The following is a 14,167-nucleotide window of genomic DNA, read 5'->3' as shown; positions in this document are numbered from 1 at the left end:
ATAGCCAGTAGGCACATCATTTTTGTGGAAAGTGACCAGAGGGTTTTGTCCATACTCCCCATTACAGTTTGTTGTTATTGGGTAATACTTTATCTGGATAGTCTGTAGAGCATCTACAGATGTACTATCAGTAACATTTCAACTAACTATCTACTAACCCTAGCTCCAACCCTAACCCTTATTCTTAACCCAAGTGTATCCTTAGCAAGCAGTTGTTGATAGTATGACCTGCTGTAGAGCATCTACAAATGGAAAATCTGGACTATCCAAGTGTAACCTAATATTGATATTACTGTGTTGAGGTAGGACTCACCTTCCTAAGGCCCTTTAGACCAGGTATTTGCCTCCTACAAGGAACATAGAAATATGAAAATAGAAAGATTAATCACAAGTTAGTCTAACGGAATTGACTAAAATGTACAGTGCCTATAGAAATTATACACCCCCTTCACATTTTGTTGCGTTCAAAGTGGGATTTAAATAGATTTAATTGCTGTTTTTTGTCATTGACCTACACAAAATACTCCATAGCGTCAAAGTGAAAAGAAAATGACAATTTCTTTCTCAAAATTCATTAATTTTTTTATAACAAAAATATAGTCTTTGCATAACTATTCACCCCTTTTGTTTAGGCAAGTCTACATTTGTTCAGAAGTACATTTTGGCTTAACAAATCACATAAGTTACATTTGAAAGATTTTACTGAGTTACAGTTCATATAAGGAAATCAGTCAATTGAAATAAATCCATTAGGCCCTAATCTATGGATTTCACGTGACTGAAAATACAGATATGCATCTGTTGGTCACAGATACCTTTAAAAAAAAGGTGGGGGTGTGGGTCAGAAAACCAGCCAGTTTCTGGTGTGACCACCATTTGCCTCATGCAGCGCGACACATCTCCTTCACATAGAGTTGATCAGGCTGTTGATTGTGACCTGTGGAATGTAGTCCCACTCCTTTTCATTGGCTGTGCGAAGTTTATGGATATTGGGGGGGGGAACTGGAACACGCTGTCGTACACGTCGATCCAGAGCATCCCAAACAGGATCAATGGGTGACATATCTGGTGAGTATGCAGGCCATTTTCAGCTTCCAGTAATTGTGTACAGATCCTTGCGACATGGGGCTGTGCATTATCATGCTGAAACATGAGGTGAGGCGGTGGATGATTGGTACGACAAAAGGCCTCAGGATCTTGTCACGGTATCTCTGTGCATTCAAATTGCCATCAATAAAATTTGTTGTCCATGGCTTATGCCCGCCAATACCATAACCCCACCGCCACCACGGGGTACTCTGTTCACAACATTGACATAAGCAAACTGCTCGTCCACACAACCCCATACACATAGTCTACGGTTGTGAGGCCAGTTGGATGTACTACCAAATTATTTGTAATGACAGATGCGGCTTATAGTGGAGAAATTAACATTACATGCTCTGGCAACAGCTCTGGTAAACATTCCTGCAGTCAGCATGCCAATTGCATGCTCACTCAAAGTTTGAGACATCTGTGGCATTCTGTTGTGTGACAAAACTACACATCTAATAGTGGCCTTTTACTGTCTCCAGCACAAGGTACACCTGTGTAATGATCATGCTGTTTAATCAGCTTCTTGATATGCCACACTGGGATATTTGATTTCAGTTCATGAAACATTCCTCTGTCCCTCATACATACAACATCTTTAAGGTCCCTCAGTCAAGTACTACTTCAAGCACAGATTCCACTACAAAGACCAGGGAGCTTTTCGAAAGCCTCATAAAGAAGGGCAGTGATTGGTAGATGGGTAACAATAACAAATCGTAGATTGAATATATCTTCAAGCATGGTCAAGTTAATAATTATGCTGTGGATTATGTATTAAACCACCCAGACCCATCAAAGATGCAGTTGTCCTTAACTGAGCTGCAGGACAGGAATTAAACTGCTTAGGGATGTCACTATGAAGCCATTGTTGATTTTAAAACAGCTACTGAGTTCAAAGGCTGTGATGGGAGAAAACTGAGGAAGGATCATCAACATTGTAGTGACTCGGCAAAGAAATACACTTTTTGGCCTAAATGCAAAGCCTTATGTTTGGGGCAATCCCACGCAACACATGCCTCCTTATTTTCTTTCAAGCATTGTGGTGACTGCATCATGGTATGGGTTATGCTTGACATAGGCAAAGACTGGGGAGTTTTCAAGACGAAAAGAAACGGGATGGAGCTAAGCACAGGCAAAATCCTAGAGGACAACCTGCTTCAGTCTGTTTTACACCAGACACTGCGAGAGGAATTCCCCTTTCAGCAAGACAATAACCTACAACACAAAGCCAAATCAACACTGGAGTTGCTTACCAAGACAGTGAATGTTCCTGAGTGGCCAAGTTACAATTTTGACTTAAATCTGCTTGAAATTCTACGACAAGACTTGAATATAACTGTCTAGTCATGATTCCCAACACCTCGAACAGAAGAATTTTGAAAAGAATAAACGGGCAAATATTGCACAATACAGGTGTGCAAAGCTCTTATGAGACTTTCCCAAGAAGACTCACAGCTGTATTCCTGCCAAAGGTGATTCTAACATGTATTGACTCAGGTGGGTGAATACTAATCTAATAATGGTATATTTTTCATTCATTTTTACCAAATGTTAGAATTCTTCTCGCACTGACAGAGTATTTTGTGTAGATTGTTGACAATTACATTAAAACATTTGTATTATTATTATTTTTTTAATAAATATCCCTTTATTTTCTTCACCATATATTTTGTTACAAGGGGGGTGTACACTATACATAACATTGCACTGGCCCACCGTTTCAGACCAAATTACACTCACCCTTCCCTGTAGTTATCCAGACCTTCATCGTAGGATTTGGACCTCTCCGTTTTGGTACCAGAATCCGATTCAATCGCTGTGAGTCGAAGAGAATCTTTCAAAATAAAAGCCAAATGATTATCAAACAAGAAATAAGCCAAAGAACAAACTTTTAATAGGAATGTCCTAGCTCAAGGCTGTAGGTGTCCCAAGCTTGTTTGTGGATCAAGTATTCAAATTCAGCCATCAACTCATTCTAACACACTATTCTTAAAGCATGCATATCGTTGCTGACAGTACCTGCACAGTTAGTTAAAAAAGGGGGTAACCTTACCGTGGTCATGTGACCGCTGTCGTCGAATAAGAGGAGATGGAGAGGTAGGGCTGGGTGGTATGGTGGTGACGATTGGAGTAACAGATATTACAGCTGAAGCGGGAATGTGACTGGTGTCATGATCAATACTTGGACTGGAAGGCTCATCTGGAAACGAAGTGAGGAAAACCAAAGTTAAACAAGGGGGGACACTATTCCTGTTCTACTCCTGTTCTACATTATAAATCCGATAGAAGTAGGCTGTCTGATACTTGACATCACTCGAATTAAGTCTACTGTGGCACAAAGACAGTCAAGTATTAGTGCTCAGGACTGAGTGAAACTCATTCTGAACCAGTGTACGCTATCTCCGTTTGAGGCTAATTTACAGACGGCAATGAAACACAAATGCCATGATGGTGAAATATCGGCATACACAGCTAAACACAAGTCTGGTTATGAGATAACATGACACACTCAGAGACAGCCAGGCTTATTCATGGGGCCAGCATGGCCACTAGAGATAACCCAGTCCCCACACCTGCCACAATCAACCAACACACAGGAAGGGAAAGTGAGCTGCCGTTTCATCACCGTGGTCAGTCTGATCAGGTAAGCAGATATAACCAAGGTGCAGGCTACACCCAGGCAAGTCATAACGTTACCGAGTACAGTGAGTAACCCTGCCTTTGTCAAACTGTCCCAGGCACCAGGTGATGCAAGGTACAGGATGGAAGTGTCTGGCAATGATAATGAGAGTGCCAGGAATACTAGCAGGGCACACAGAAATAATGTATCACTACCAAAAGCATTTAATAAAAGGCATTTGTACATTTACATCATTCAGCAGACGTTCTTATCCAGAGCGACAGAGGCAGATTTAGGGTTAAGAGCCTTGCTCAAGGGCACAGACAGATTTTTTCACTTAGTTGGTTTGGGCATTGGAACCAAAGACCTTTCCGTTACTGGCCCAATGCTCTTAACCGCTAGGCTACCTGCTGTCAAAAACAAAGTGCTTCACAGATGTATCTGTATCATCCGTATAATATTCTTGTATAACTCTCTGTTAACTGGTTCAACCCAAACCAGAGTACAATCAGCCAAATATTTTATTAGAAGGAAAATAAAACATAAACCTGAGTAATGCGAAAGCTTACATTCCTATGTGTGCCTAAGCAAAACATTTCACATTTAATAGCGCACATTAACATGAAACATCTGACCTGTTTCTTCGGCTGCAGAGATTGTTACAGTGAAATTCCCCAACATAACCTCACAGATCGTTCCCATGATACGGCTGCCAAATCGGGACAGATGTTCCCTATTTCATGTGTTTGTGAAAACAGCAACAAACAGCGTTGTTCGACACATGTACTTGAAACGCCTTGCGTTGTCAGTTCAAGCCATCAAGTTTAAAATGGAACAGCTGTCGAAATGTAAGACTACCCAAAACAGAGCATTATGGCTGAGAGTGATGGAGCAAACATTGTTGCTCAGCTAATACTATACATTATAAACTGGGTGGTTCGAGCTGAAGGCTGATTGGCTCAAAGTCATGGTATATCAGACCATGGGTATAGCAAAACATTTATTTTTAATGCTATAATTACGTTGGTAACTAGTTTATAATAGCAACAAGGCACCTCGGGGGTTTGTGGTATATGGTCAATATACCACGGCTAAGGGCGGTATCCAGGCACTCTGCATTGCGTTGTGCGTAACAGCCTTTCGCCGTGGTATATTGACCATATACCCCACCCCCACGGGCCTTATTGCTTAAATATAGCATGCGACCACTACACAGGTGGGCTGCTGATTTATGCATGAGGCAGACTGAAGCTTATGAGGTGCTGTGAGTGTTTGATTGTGTCTAGGTGTGTGTGGGAGAGAGAATGTAAAGGAGGTGTGTGTGTGTGTGTGTGTGTAAGAGGATATTATTAACCCATGTGGGCTCCAGGCCACTGGTGTCTGAGTAAAAGGTGCCCTGATTGGTGGATGATGGCTCATGTCATGTCAATGAAACTATTAAAACTATTGGCATGTAAACCCAGAGCACATCAAATCTAGCTTAAAAAAACACCACCATCAAATACATGATAATAAGTCTACCAAAAAACACACCATCAAATACATGATAATAAGTCTACCAAAAAAACGGGGATATACCAAGCTGACTGACAATTTCAACATATCTGCTAAATGAAATGGTAATGTATCAATACTAATAATATCAAAAATAAAAATGGAATGCACGTTATTCAATTTCCCCATTTCATTAAGACTTGTCCTGCCCTGACCAAGCATTATGACATACCTCAACAACAAATCTAGCTCTGTTCAAACAGCCAATAAACCCCTGCCACCAAAAGCTATTGTAGCCCAACTACATCTATCAATACGTACATTGGTGATATACTCTATCCAAACTCTTTCACTGTATAGCACCAAGGAAACCTTTTTTTTTACATCGTAAAGAAGTTGCACTAGAGCGATAACTGACAACTCACCATATTAGCTATGTTGACATTGAGAGATGCAAAGTCATTCAATATTATTTTTAACTTAACCCTAACCACACTGCTAACCCTTAATGCCTTACACTAACCTTAAATTAAGACAAAAAAGCTAATTGTTTCATTTTTTCTAAATATTATTGCCAAATCTTGACCTTGCAGCTGGCCTATCTAGAAGAAAATGCTCAGTTCTGCCTCCAGGGCAAGATTCATGACAAACATTGACCTGCTTGAGTGATGTTGAGGACATTTCTGAGAGCAGCTAGTCTGAGCATCAGGACTTTTACTGCATGACAATTTCCACCTGCTAAGACTTGAGGGCAGAAACTGATAACATCAAAACCCTTGTATAACCTCCCCACCCAAGAGATATTACATGCTCTACCAGGCACATTAAGCGAATCAGTCTACACACGCCCACACAAAACATATTCTCCCTCGCTCTCCTCAAGCAAGCCGAAACCAGAGCAACAGGAACTCCTGATACTAAGAGTTACAGTGCGTTATAAATGTGTTACCTAATTAAAGTTGATGCTTGACACACACCCCTTCCCAGGACTTTCTCTCTATGTAAGGAGTTGCTATGGTAATAAAGGAGTTGAGAGAGTGAGAACAGAAATGTGTTCCTTACCGATGAAGGGGATGGAATCGAGTGAGTCGTCCAGGTTGCTGGCGCACGAGGCCTTGTGCTGCTCTCCCAGCCTTCTCATGGTCACGTCTCGCTGGACGTCGTTGGATAGCCAGCCCCCCGATCCCCTCTTAGCTGCTAGATTCCCCACCTCTATTGGAGTCTCCAAGTCAGTGTCGTTTACAGCCAGGATGTAGGAGGGGTGGCGGATGGGCTGGGGTCCCGAGTTCTTATCCCTTCTCAGGACCACCACTGTGGCATCCGGCCCTTCTACACCCTCCAACGGCCTCCCGCTAGTCCGCACCAGGGTGGGGACCTTTGACCTGAGGGTCACAGTACTGTTAACAGTGGAAGAGGAAGTGGAGGTAGAGGAGGAGGTGGCCTGCTGTCTCTGAACAGGGACTTTGGAGGGGCCGGAGCAGGAGGAGGACCTGGCACCCAGCCCCACATCCCTCCCGCTCTCCTCTCTCAGGCTGTCTGCCCGCCCCCGGAGCTGTAGCTGCTGCAGGGGCGAGGAAGAGTAGCCCAGGTGGTTACCCACCACCATGGCTCTTTGGTCTTTGAGCAGGTCCATAGCACTGCTGTTACTGGGGCCCTGGGTAGAAGGTAAGGAGAGTGGCGATGGGTCCGAGGTGGAGTTTTTAACAGGCAACCGCGAGGGCCTACTGAGGGCTGTCTGTGCAAGGCTGTCTGTCCTAGAGGGGAGCAACGGCTCCGTCGTACCTTTAGTGAACATCGGGGCAGCGATGGGCATACCTGTAAGGCTGGTCCTGTGAGGCTGGGGTAGTTGTTTCAGCACTGCCCCGTGTCTGCTGGCTTTGGCCTCCTCACCCCTGTATAGTAGCAGGCTATCCTCCAGCTCTGCCCTGCTGTACCCTCCCACTCCCCTCTCTGTAGATACCATTGCCGCTGGCTCGCCCTGCCGGCCCAGGTAGTCGCAGGAGCGTGCCCGGGGCTTGGCCACTCCCATGACGGCTGAGGAGGGTAGGGCATCCTGGGAGGCACTCCGGGGCCAGTCCCTGGGCATGGCTGTCCTCTCGGGCCCTCCCCCACCTAGCCTCTCCTGGGAGGCACTTCGCAGTGGAGTCACAGTGGCCCCCTGGTAGGATCCCCGATCGTGGGACGTGCTCCTGCGTCTAATCTGGGACCCCCCCAGGCCTTGGGAGGAGGCACTGGCACTGGGAGGACCAGGCTGCAGTGCGTAAGCGGCGTTGGGGTTGGCCGCCGCCCGCAGGCTGTCTAGACGCTCCTGGATGGTGCGGCAGCCATAGGTGTGCAGCCGCTTGGCGTCGATGTAGTCCTTGTAGGTGGTGTAGTTGCGCCAGTCGATGTTTTGATGAGGTGAGATGGACGTGGCAGGAGAGGAGGGTGAGGGGATGTAGTGGTTGGGCGTGGTGGGGGAGGGTAAGGTGTCGGCCACCGTGGTTCGCGGGGAAGGGGTGAGGTGGTGTTTGTCAGGGTAGATTGGGGAAGGCCTAGAGCCAGAGGGTGAGAAGACTGAGGATTCTGTGGGCCGGGTGGGGATGGGGGTATATTGTAGTTGTGAACCTCCAGGTGGGCCAGGGGTCACAAGGATTCTAGGCCTGGTTGTGAGGCCCAGGGGACTTCCGAAACGGTTCTCGTCGGTCCTATGGCTGGGGCCAGCCCGAGACACACAACGGGGCTCCCGATCCGGTACTGGGTCAGGCGGCACCACCACTGTCCTCACACTCTCGTTGCACACACAAACCACCGTCTGGGTTTTAGGGGACAGCGGGGGAGGAGAAGGGGGGACAGGGATCTCCAACCGGTAGCCCATGTCTGTGTGGCCTGCCGTGGAGGTACCCTGTCTCCCTGCCCCTGCCTGGGCCGGCCTGCCGCTCCGGGAGGCCTCTGTGGAGGGGGATAGGTCCAGGGCCTGGGCCATCCCTGGGGCTTTAGGCTCTATCCTCGGGTAGCATATGGGAGGAGGCTCCGGGATGTGTAGGGCGTTTCCGCTGTATGCCTCGTTCCCTTTGAGGTATGCATCTTGGGAATAGGCCTGCAAGAGATTATGGGACATTATGTCTCTTCAACTGTATAGGACAAAAATAGGTCACATAAAACCTTTGTAGTGTGCCATTGCACCAAACTGACGTGATCCTCTGGGTACTGCTTAAGAAACAGCTACGCTACAGCACAATGACCAGAAAAAAAGCGTATGATGAATGACAAAGAAAACATGACCCATATACTCCTCAATTATTTTGTAAGGATGATAAATTTCAGTACACAGTAAATGACAGATAAACAATTGAACACACAGACTGTATGTACATGTTATAAAAACCATCAAAGACATTTGACTAAAAGATAACACAGGAACAGTTCAGTCTCTTGGCCAAAGTCGACAACCAGTCCTTCCCCACCCCGGCAGTGTCTGAATCCTGAAGAGACACTGGGAGCGTGTGTTTGGGTCAGATGACCTCTTCCAATGGAAAGTGCTGGAAAAAAGAACAGATATGTCCAAGAGAGAGCGAAAAAGGGGAGAGTGAGAGGAAAAAAAAGCAGGCCCGACGCCAGGGCCCAGAATAAAGCCTGGTAAGAGCTGGATTTCAATCTACTAAAAGTCCTCAGTTCAGAGATGTGTATTGACTCAGGTATTTAATGTATCTCCCCATCCTTGTAGTGCGAGAATTCACTGAAGGCAAAGCAAGAGCTGGACTTTAAATCGATGAGTGCTCCATCTGTGGTGTCGGGTTACGTTTATACAGTGACTCCAGCATGTCTGCTGGCCCCGCCCCTAACTCTAGATTTGCATAAGTCAAGTGATGTTGTCAAAAGAATGTACTGGTCATCTGTAGCTCAGCTGGTAGATCAAGGTGCTTTGGCGCTTGCTACGCCAGGATAGTGGGTTTGATTACTGGGACCACTCATACTTAAAATGTATGCATGCATGACTAAGTTGCTTTGGATAAAAGTGTCTGATAAATGGCATATTTTATATTATTACTGACTCAATGCTTAACTAACAAGCTTCTCTCTCTGATGTGAGCAGAGAGTGGGAGACAGGAATTTGAATGGGGAAACGACAACACCTTTCCCGTCAATATTTAGCATGCTCTAAAAACAGGGGTTCTCCAACTTCGTGAGACCCCTTTTGTAATAGAAAATTCACCAGGGACCCCCCCCCCCCCATAATCAGAGCATAACTCGAGTGAGACAAAAATAGGACACAAGGAGTTTTACTATGACTTCTATGACGAACCAAGTCTCTCGGGTCCTGGGAAGAACATTTTACGGGCCTGCCTCTTGACATCGAAGAGAACACGTTGCAGTTGAAGCTAATTGCAATTCTACAGATTTTGTCACGTGGAAGAGTTTTTTTAGTTCTTTTTAGTTGTTATTTTTCCCATGAGGCAGAGCAAGTACTTTGCAGTTCTAGAGTTAAAATGACTGCGAATCTATGTAAGCAAAATAACTAGGGGGAATACAAAAAGTATTTTGTTGAAAAAAGAGAGAAGATAATTGGTTGATAGTACTGTTGATAGCAATATCCCTGTGAGCCTCCTCGGCCCATGTTACCCAGGGTTAAGAACATAAATTGCAGGTAAATAATATTATACCCTCAACTTATTCCACAGATCAATTGGCCAAAATGTGGTTAATCTGTTGTTAGTAATAATCATTAATACAAATTAAATATTGTTTTTATATTTTGACATCTGGCCACAGACCCCACTTTGAGAACCCCAGCTCTAAAACACACTTAAAAATACAGTATAACAATTAAAAAAGGCACAAGGTTCTATGGAGACAATTCAAAATTAGGTAGCGATGACAGTTTTAGCTAAGGGAAGGCATAAACATTACGCTTATTGACAAATCATTACAGTGTTGATACCAGCTTTAAAAAAGGACTGAATCCACATTCACACATGGGAAGAAATGACACACAAAAAAAGAAAAACAAGGAGTTAGTAAGAATCCCTTCTTACCAGAGCAGTGATATCCCTGGAAAACTGCCAGCCGACAGGTTAGAGGCAGACAAGAGGAGAGAAGAAGGAGAGGGGAGAAAGAGGAGTAAAGATGTGCAATAGAGAAACAGAGGCTGGAGCTGTCATGGCTACGGTCGCCATGTGAATGCACCACAGAAAGGCAGAGGGCAAGAGAAGAGCAGTGAAAAAAGACGACGGGAGCAGGAACGGATAGGAGGAAAGTCACAGTCACGTTTGAGCTGCCACCTGCTTGTCCCTCTGCCACCTGAGGGCTGCCTCTCACCCACATAACTGCCTCCTCTCACCAACACTGCCTGATAGTAGTCATAAACCAGGGGTAATCTAACTGTCTAGCGCTGCCGCTGTTCACTAGCTACATTGGTATCCCTCTCTTACAGTGGTTATAAGAAAGTCACCACCCCCTTTCAAAATGTTCATCTTTTGTTGCCTTACAGCCTGAAATGAAAACACTTCAAATCAGACCTTTTCCAGCTTTGTTTACACAGTAAATAAAATTAAAAACTGAAAATGTATTAAAAGTCAAATGACACTATTTGGATAAGTTAGAATTGCAATTGCAAACTTGCTGAGGTATAACCAACCATCCTCCAGATCACAAATCAATTTCTAACACTAATTGCTGTGTATTGCCCGTTTTATTTACTGAGAATAACCTCAGGCTTCAATAGTGCTCCGATACATTCCTAAATGTCAAAAGATGTTTGTGTGGCTTTGGCAAGCTGTGGCCTAGCCATCTAGCTATGCGTGGAATTTAGCGTCACACTAGGGGCTGGAGTCAGTTCAGTTCTTTACTCCAGATGAGAGAACCAGTGGAAGTGAATAACAGGATGTGACTGTGGTTGTGGGGTGGTGTGGTCTGGCATAGCGTTATCGTCTGCTGGGCTCTGGACCCTGACGGGTGGCGTTGGTTTGCTGTGCAGATCACTGAGCCGGGCAGGAATATGGGTAGGTGGAGCGAGGGGCCCTGGCAGACTGGCACCACAGAGGCTCTCGTCCTCTGGTCCTTAAAGCTCTCTGTCCTCTTTCTCTTTTCTATCACTCTTTCGTTCCACGCTACTTGGCTCATCCTTCACTTTCACTCCGCAGTTCTTTCCATCTGGGCCACTACTACTCAGCCCTTTTCCTGCACACACACAAACACACTTTCAAGCCTACAGCCAATACTCTTCACCTGCTGTCAACAGTCCACCGCTGGTCAGTAATCCATGAGAAATGGACTGGAGTTTGAGCTAACCTGAGGGACAGTGCAGGAAAACCTTAATGTTCAAAACAGTACTGAGTGAACGATCAAATCAATCAAATGTATTTATAAAGCCCTTTTTACATCGTCAGCAGCAGTTACAAAGTGCTTATACAGACATCGAGCCAAAAATGATGACTCCTCTTCCCTCTGTCCATGGCAGGGAGTCTGCTAGATGCTAAGCCCTGCACCGAGAGCCCATTGCATGGTGTGGTGTCTATTTATGGGGAGGAAATGCTCCGACTGCCGTTAACCCAAAGGGGACAGCAGTATTATGGGAGTGAATATTATATGATGCTACATTTCTCTTAGATCTAACATCCTGTTTAGGGGGTTCTGGTACAGGACATTATCACTTATTTTCAAATCGATCTGTGGACACCGCAGATTGGAATGGCTTAAGCAATAGCCCTGGTTCCCACGGACACAGTAGTATATTTTTCTGAGCCTGTGTGATGTAGGATGTGAAATCTGAAACCACTTGAAGCTGGGATGTCCCTCCTACCATTTCATTCACCCTTCCGACTGTCCTACTCCTGCCTGAACCCTACTTCATAGCCACTGACAAAGCACAAGCCTGCAATCCTTACATCATATATCACTGTAGCACATTCTGAGATCGATTTATAGCCTCTCGAGTGGGGCAGTGGACTAAAGCTCTGCATCGCAGTTGTTAGAGATCCTGGTTCGAGTCCAGGCACTGTAGCAGCCGGCCGCGACCGGGAAACCCATGGGGGGTGCACAATTGGTCCAGCGTCGTCCAGGTTAGGGGAAGGTTTGGCCGGCAGGGATGTCCTTGACCCATACCGCTCAAGTGACTCCTGTGGCGGGCCAGGCGCATGCACGCTGACACGGTCGCCAGGTGTACAGCGTTTCCTCTGACACATTGGTGTGGTTGGCTTCCGGGTGAAACGGGCATTGTGTCAAGAAGCAGTGCGGTTTGGTTGGGTCGTGTTTCGGTGGATGCATTGGCTCTCGACCTTCGACTCAAGTCGGTACGGGAGTTGCAGCGACGAGACAAGACTAACTACCAATTGGAAACCACGAAATTGGGAAAAAAAGGGGTAAAGGTTTTTTTTTAATCAAGTTTTTAAAAGAGATCGATTTATAGCCTTTCATCAAAAACAATTCAGATTTTAAACAAAAAAACATTAACGAGATTAAAGGTGAGTTCCAAACGTGTTCAGGAAGCCAAGCTAGAGCTCTGTGAGACGTTCACAGTGATGGAGGCAGACAGATGATTTATTTTAGAGAGAATGATTTATTTCAGCTTTTATTTCTTTCATCACATTCCCAGAAGGTCAGAAGTTTACATACACCCAATTAGTATTTGGTGCATTTCCTTTAAATTGCTTAACTTGGGTCAAATGTTTTTCAGTTCTGCCCACCAATTTTCTCAGGGCTTTGTAATGGCCACGCCAAAACCTAGACTTTGTTGTCCTTAAGCCATTTTGCTACAACTTTGGAAGTATGCTTGGTGTCATTGTCCATTTGGAAGACCCATTGGCGACCAAGCTTAAACTTCCTGACTGATGTCTTGAGATGTTGCTTCAACATATCCACATAATTTTCCTCCCTCATGATGCCATCTATTTTGTGAAGTGTACCAGTCCTTCCTGAAGCAAAGCACCCCCACACCCGTGCTTCACAGTTGGGATGGTGTTCTTCGGATTGCAAACATTCCCATTTTTCCTCCAAACATAACTATGGTCTTTATGGCCAAACAGTTATATTTTTGTTTCATCAGACCAGAGGACATTTCTTCAAAAAGTACAATATTTGTCCCCATGTGCAATTGCAAACCATAGTCTGGCTTTTATATGGCGGTTTTGGAGCAGTGGCCTCTTCCTTGCTGAGTGGCCTTTCAGGTTATGTCGATATAGGACTCGTTTTACTGTGGATATAGATACTTTTGTACCCGTTTCCTCCAGCATCTTCACATGGTCCTTTGCTGTTGTTCTGAGATTGATTTGCACTTTTCCCACCAAAGTACGTACATCTCTAGGAGACAGAACGCGTCTCCTTCCTGAGCGGTATGACAGCTGCGTGATCTCATGGTGTTTATACTTGCGTACTATTGTTTGTACAGATGAACATGGTACCTTCAGGCATTTGGAAATTGCCCCCAAGCATGAACCAGACTTGTGGGATGTCTACAATTATTTTTCTGGCATCTTGGCTGATTTATTTTGATTTTCCCATGATGTCAAGCAAGGAGGCACTGAGTTTCAAGGTAGGCCTTGAAATAAATCCACAGGTACACTTCCTATTGACTCAAATGATGTCAATTAGTCTATCAGAAGCTTCTAAAGCCATGACATCATTTTCTGGAATTTTCTAAGCTGTTTAGTGGCACAGTCAACTTAGTGTATGTAAACTTCTGACACACTGGAATTGTGATACAGTGAATTACAAGTGAAATAATCTGTCTGTAAACAATTACTGTAAAAATTACTTGTATCATACACAAAGGAGATGTCTTGCAAAACTTGCCAAAACTATAGTTTGTTAACAAGAAATGAATTTGTGGAGTGGTTGAAAAACTAGTTTTAATGACTCCAACCTAAGTGTATGTACATTTCCGAGGATATGGGAACAACTACCTTCTGAGAAAAAGTACAAAGTAACTACCCATCCCACTTTAGGCAAAAACAATGATCAATTCATGATTCCCATAAACCTTCA

General features: G+C 44.8%; 1 protein-coding gene across 4 annotated transcripts in view; it reads right to left on the bottom strand.

The window, feature by feature from the left end:
• The window catches only part of LOC124039718 (rho GTPase-activating protein 21-like), a 61,322-nt gene that overhangs the window by 10,930 nt on the left and 36,225 nt on the right, over window positions 1-14,167 (bottom strand). For 2 of the 4 annotated variants that reach the window (XM_046355987.1, XM_046355989.1), the window contains exons 7-11: window positions 10,222-10,245; window positions 6,269-8,285; window positions 3,146-3,292; window positions 2,833-2,926; window positions 314-347 (exon numbers count right to left, since the gene is read on the bottom strand). In XM_046355987.1, coding sequence (XP_046211943.1) covers window positions 314-347; window positions 2,833-2,926; window positions 3,146-3,292; window positions 6,269-8,285; window positions 10,222-10,245 — 2,316 coding nt within the window. The remainder of the gene's footprint in view (window positions 1-313; window positions 348-2,832; window positions 2,927-3,145; window positions 3,293-6,268; window positions 8,286-10,221; window positions 10,246-14,167) is intronic. The other 2 variants (XM_046355988.1, XM_046355990.1) reach the window with 1 other exon arrangement.

The sequence above is a fragment of the Oncorhynchus gorbuscha genome, linkage group LG07, assembly GCF_021184085.1.
Source record: "Oncorhynchus gorbuscha isolate QuinsamMale2020 ecotype Even-year linkage group LG07, OgorEven_v1.0, whole genome shotgun sequence".
NCBI lineage: Eukaryota > Metazoa > Chordata > Actinopteri > Salmoniformes > Salmonidae > Oncorhynchus > Oncorhynchus gorbuscha.
This window is presented reverse-complemented; position numbering and strand designations above follow the sequence as displayed.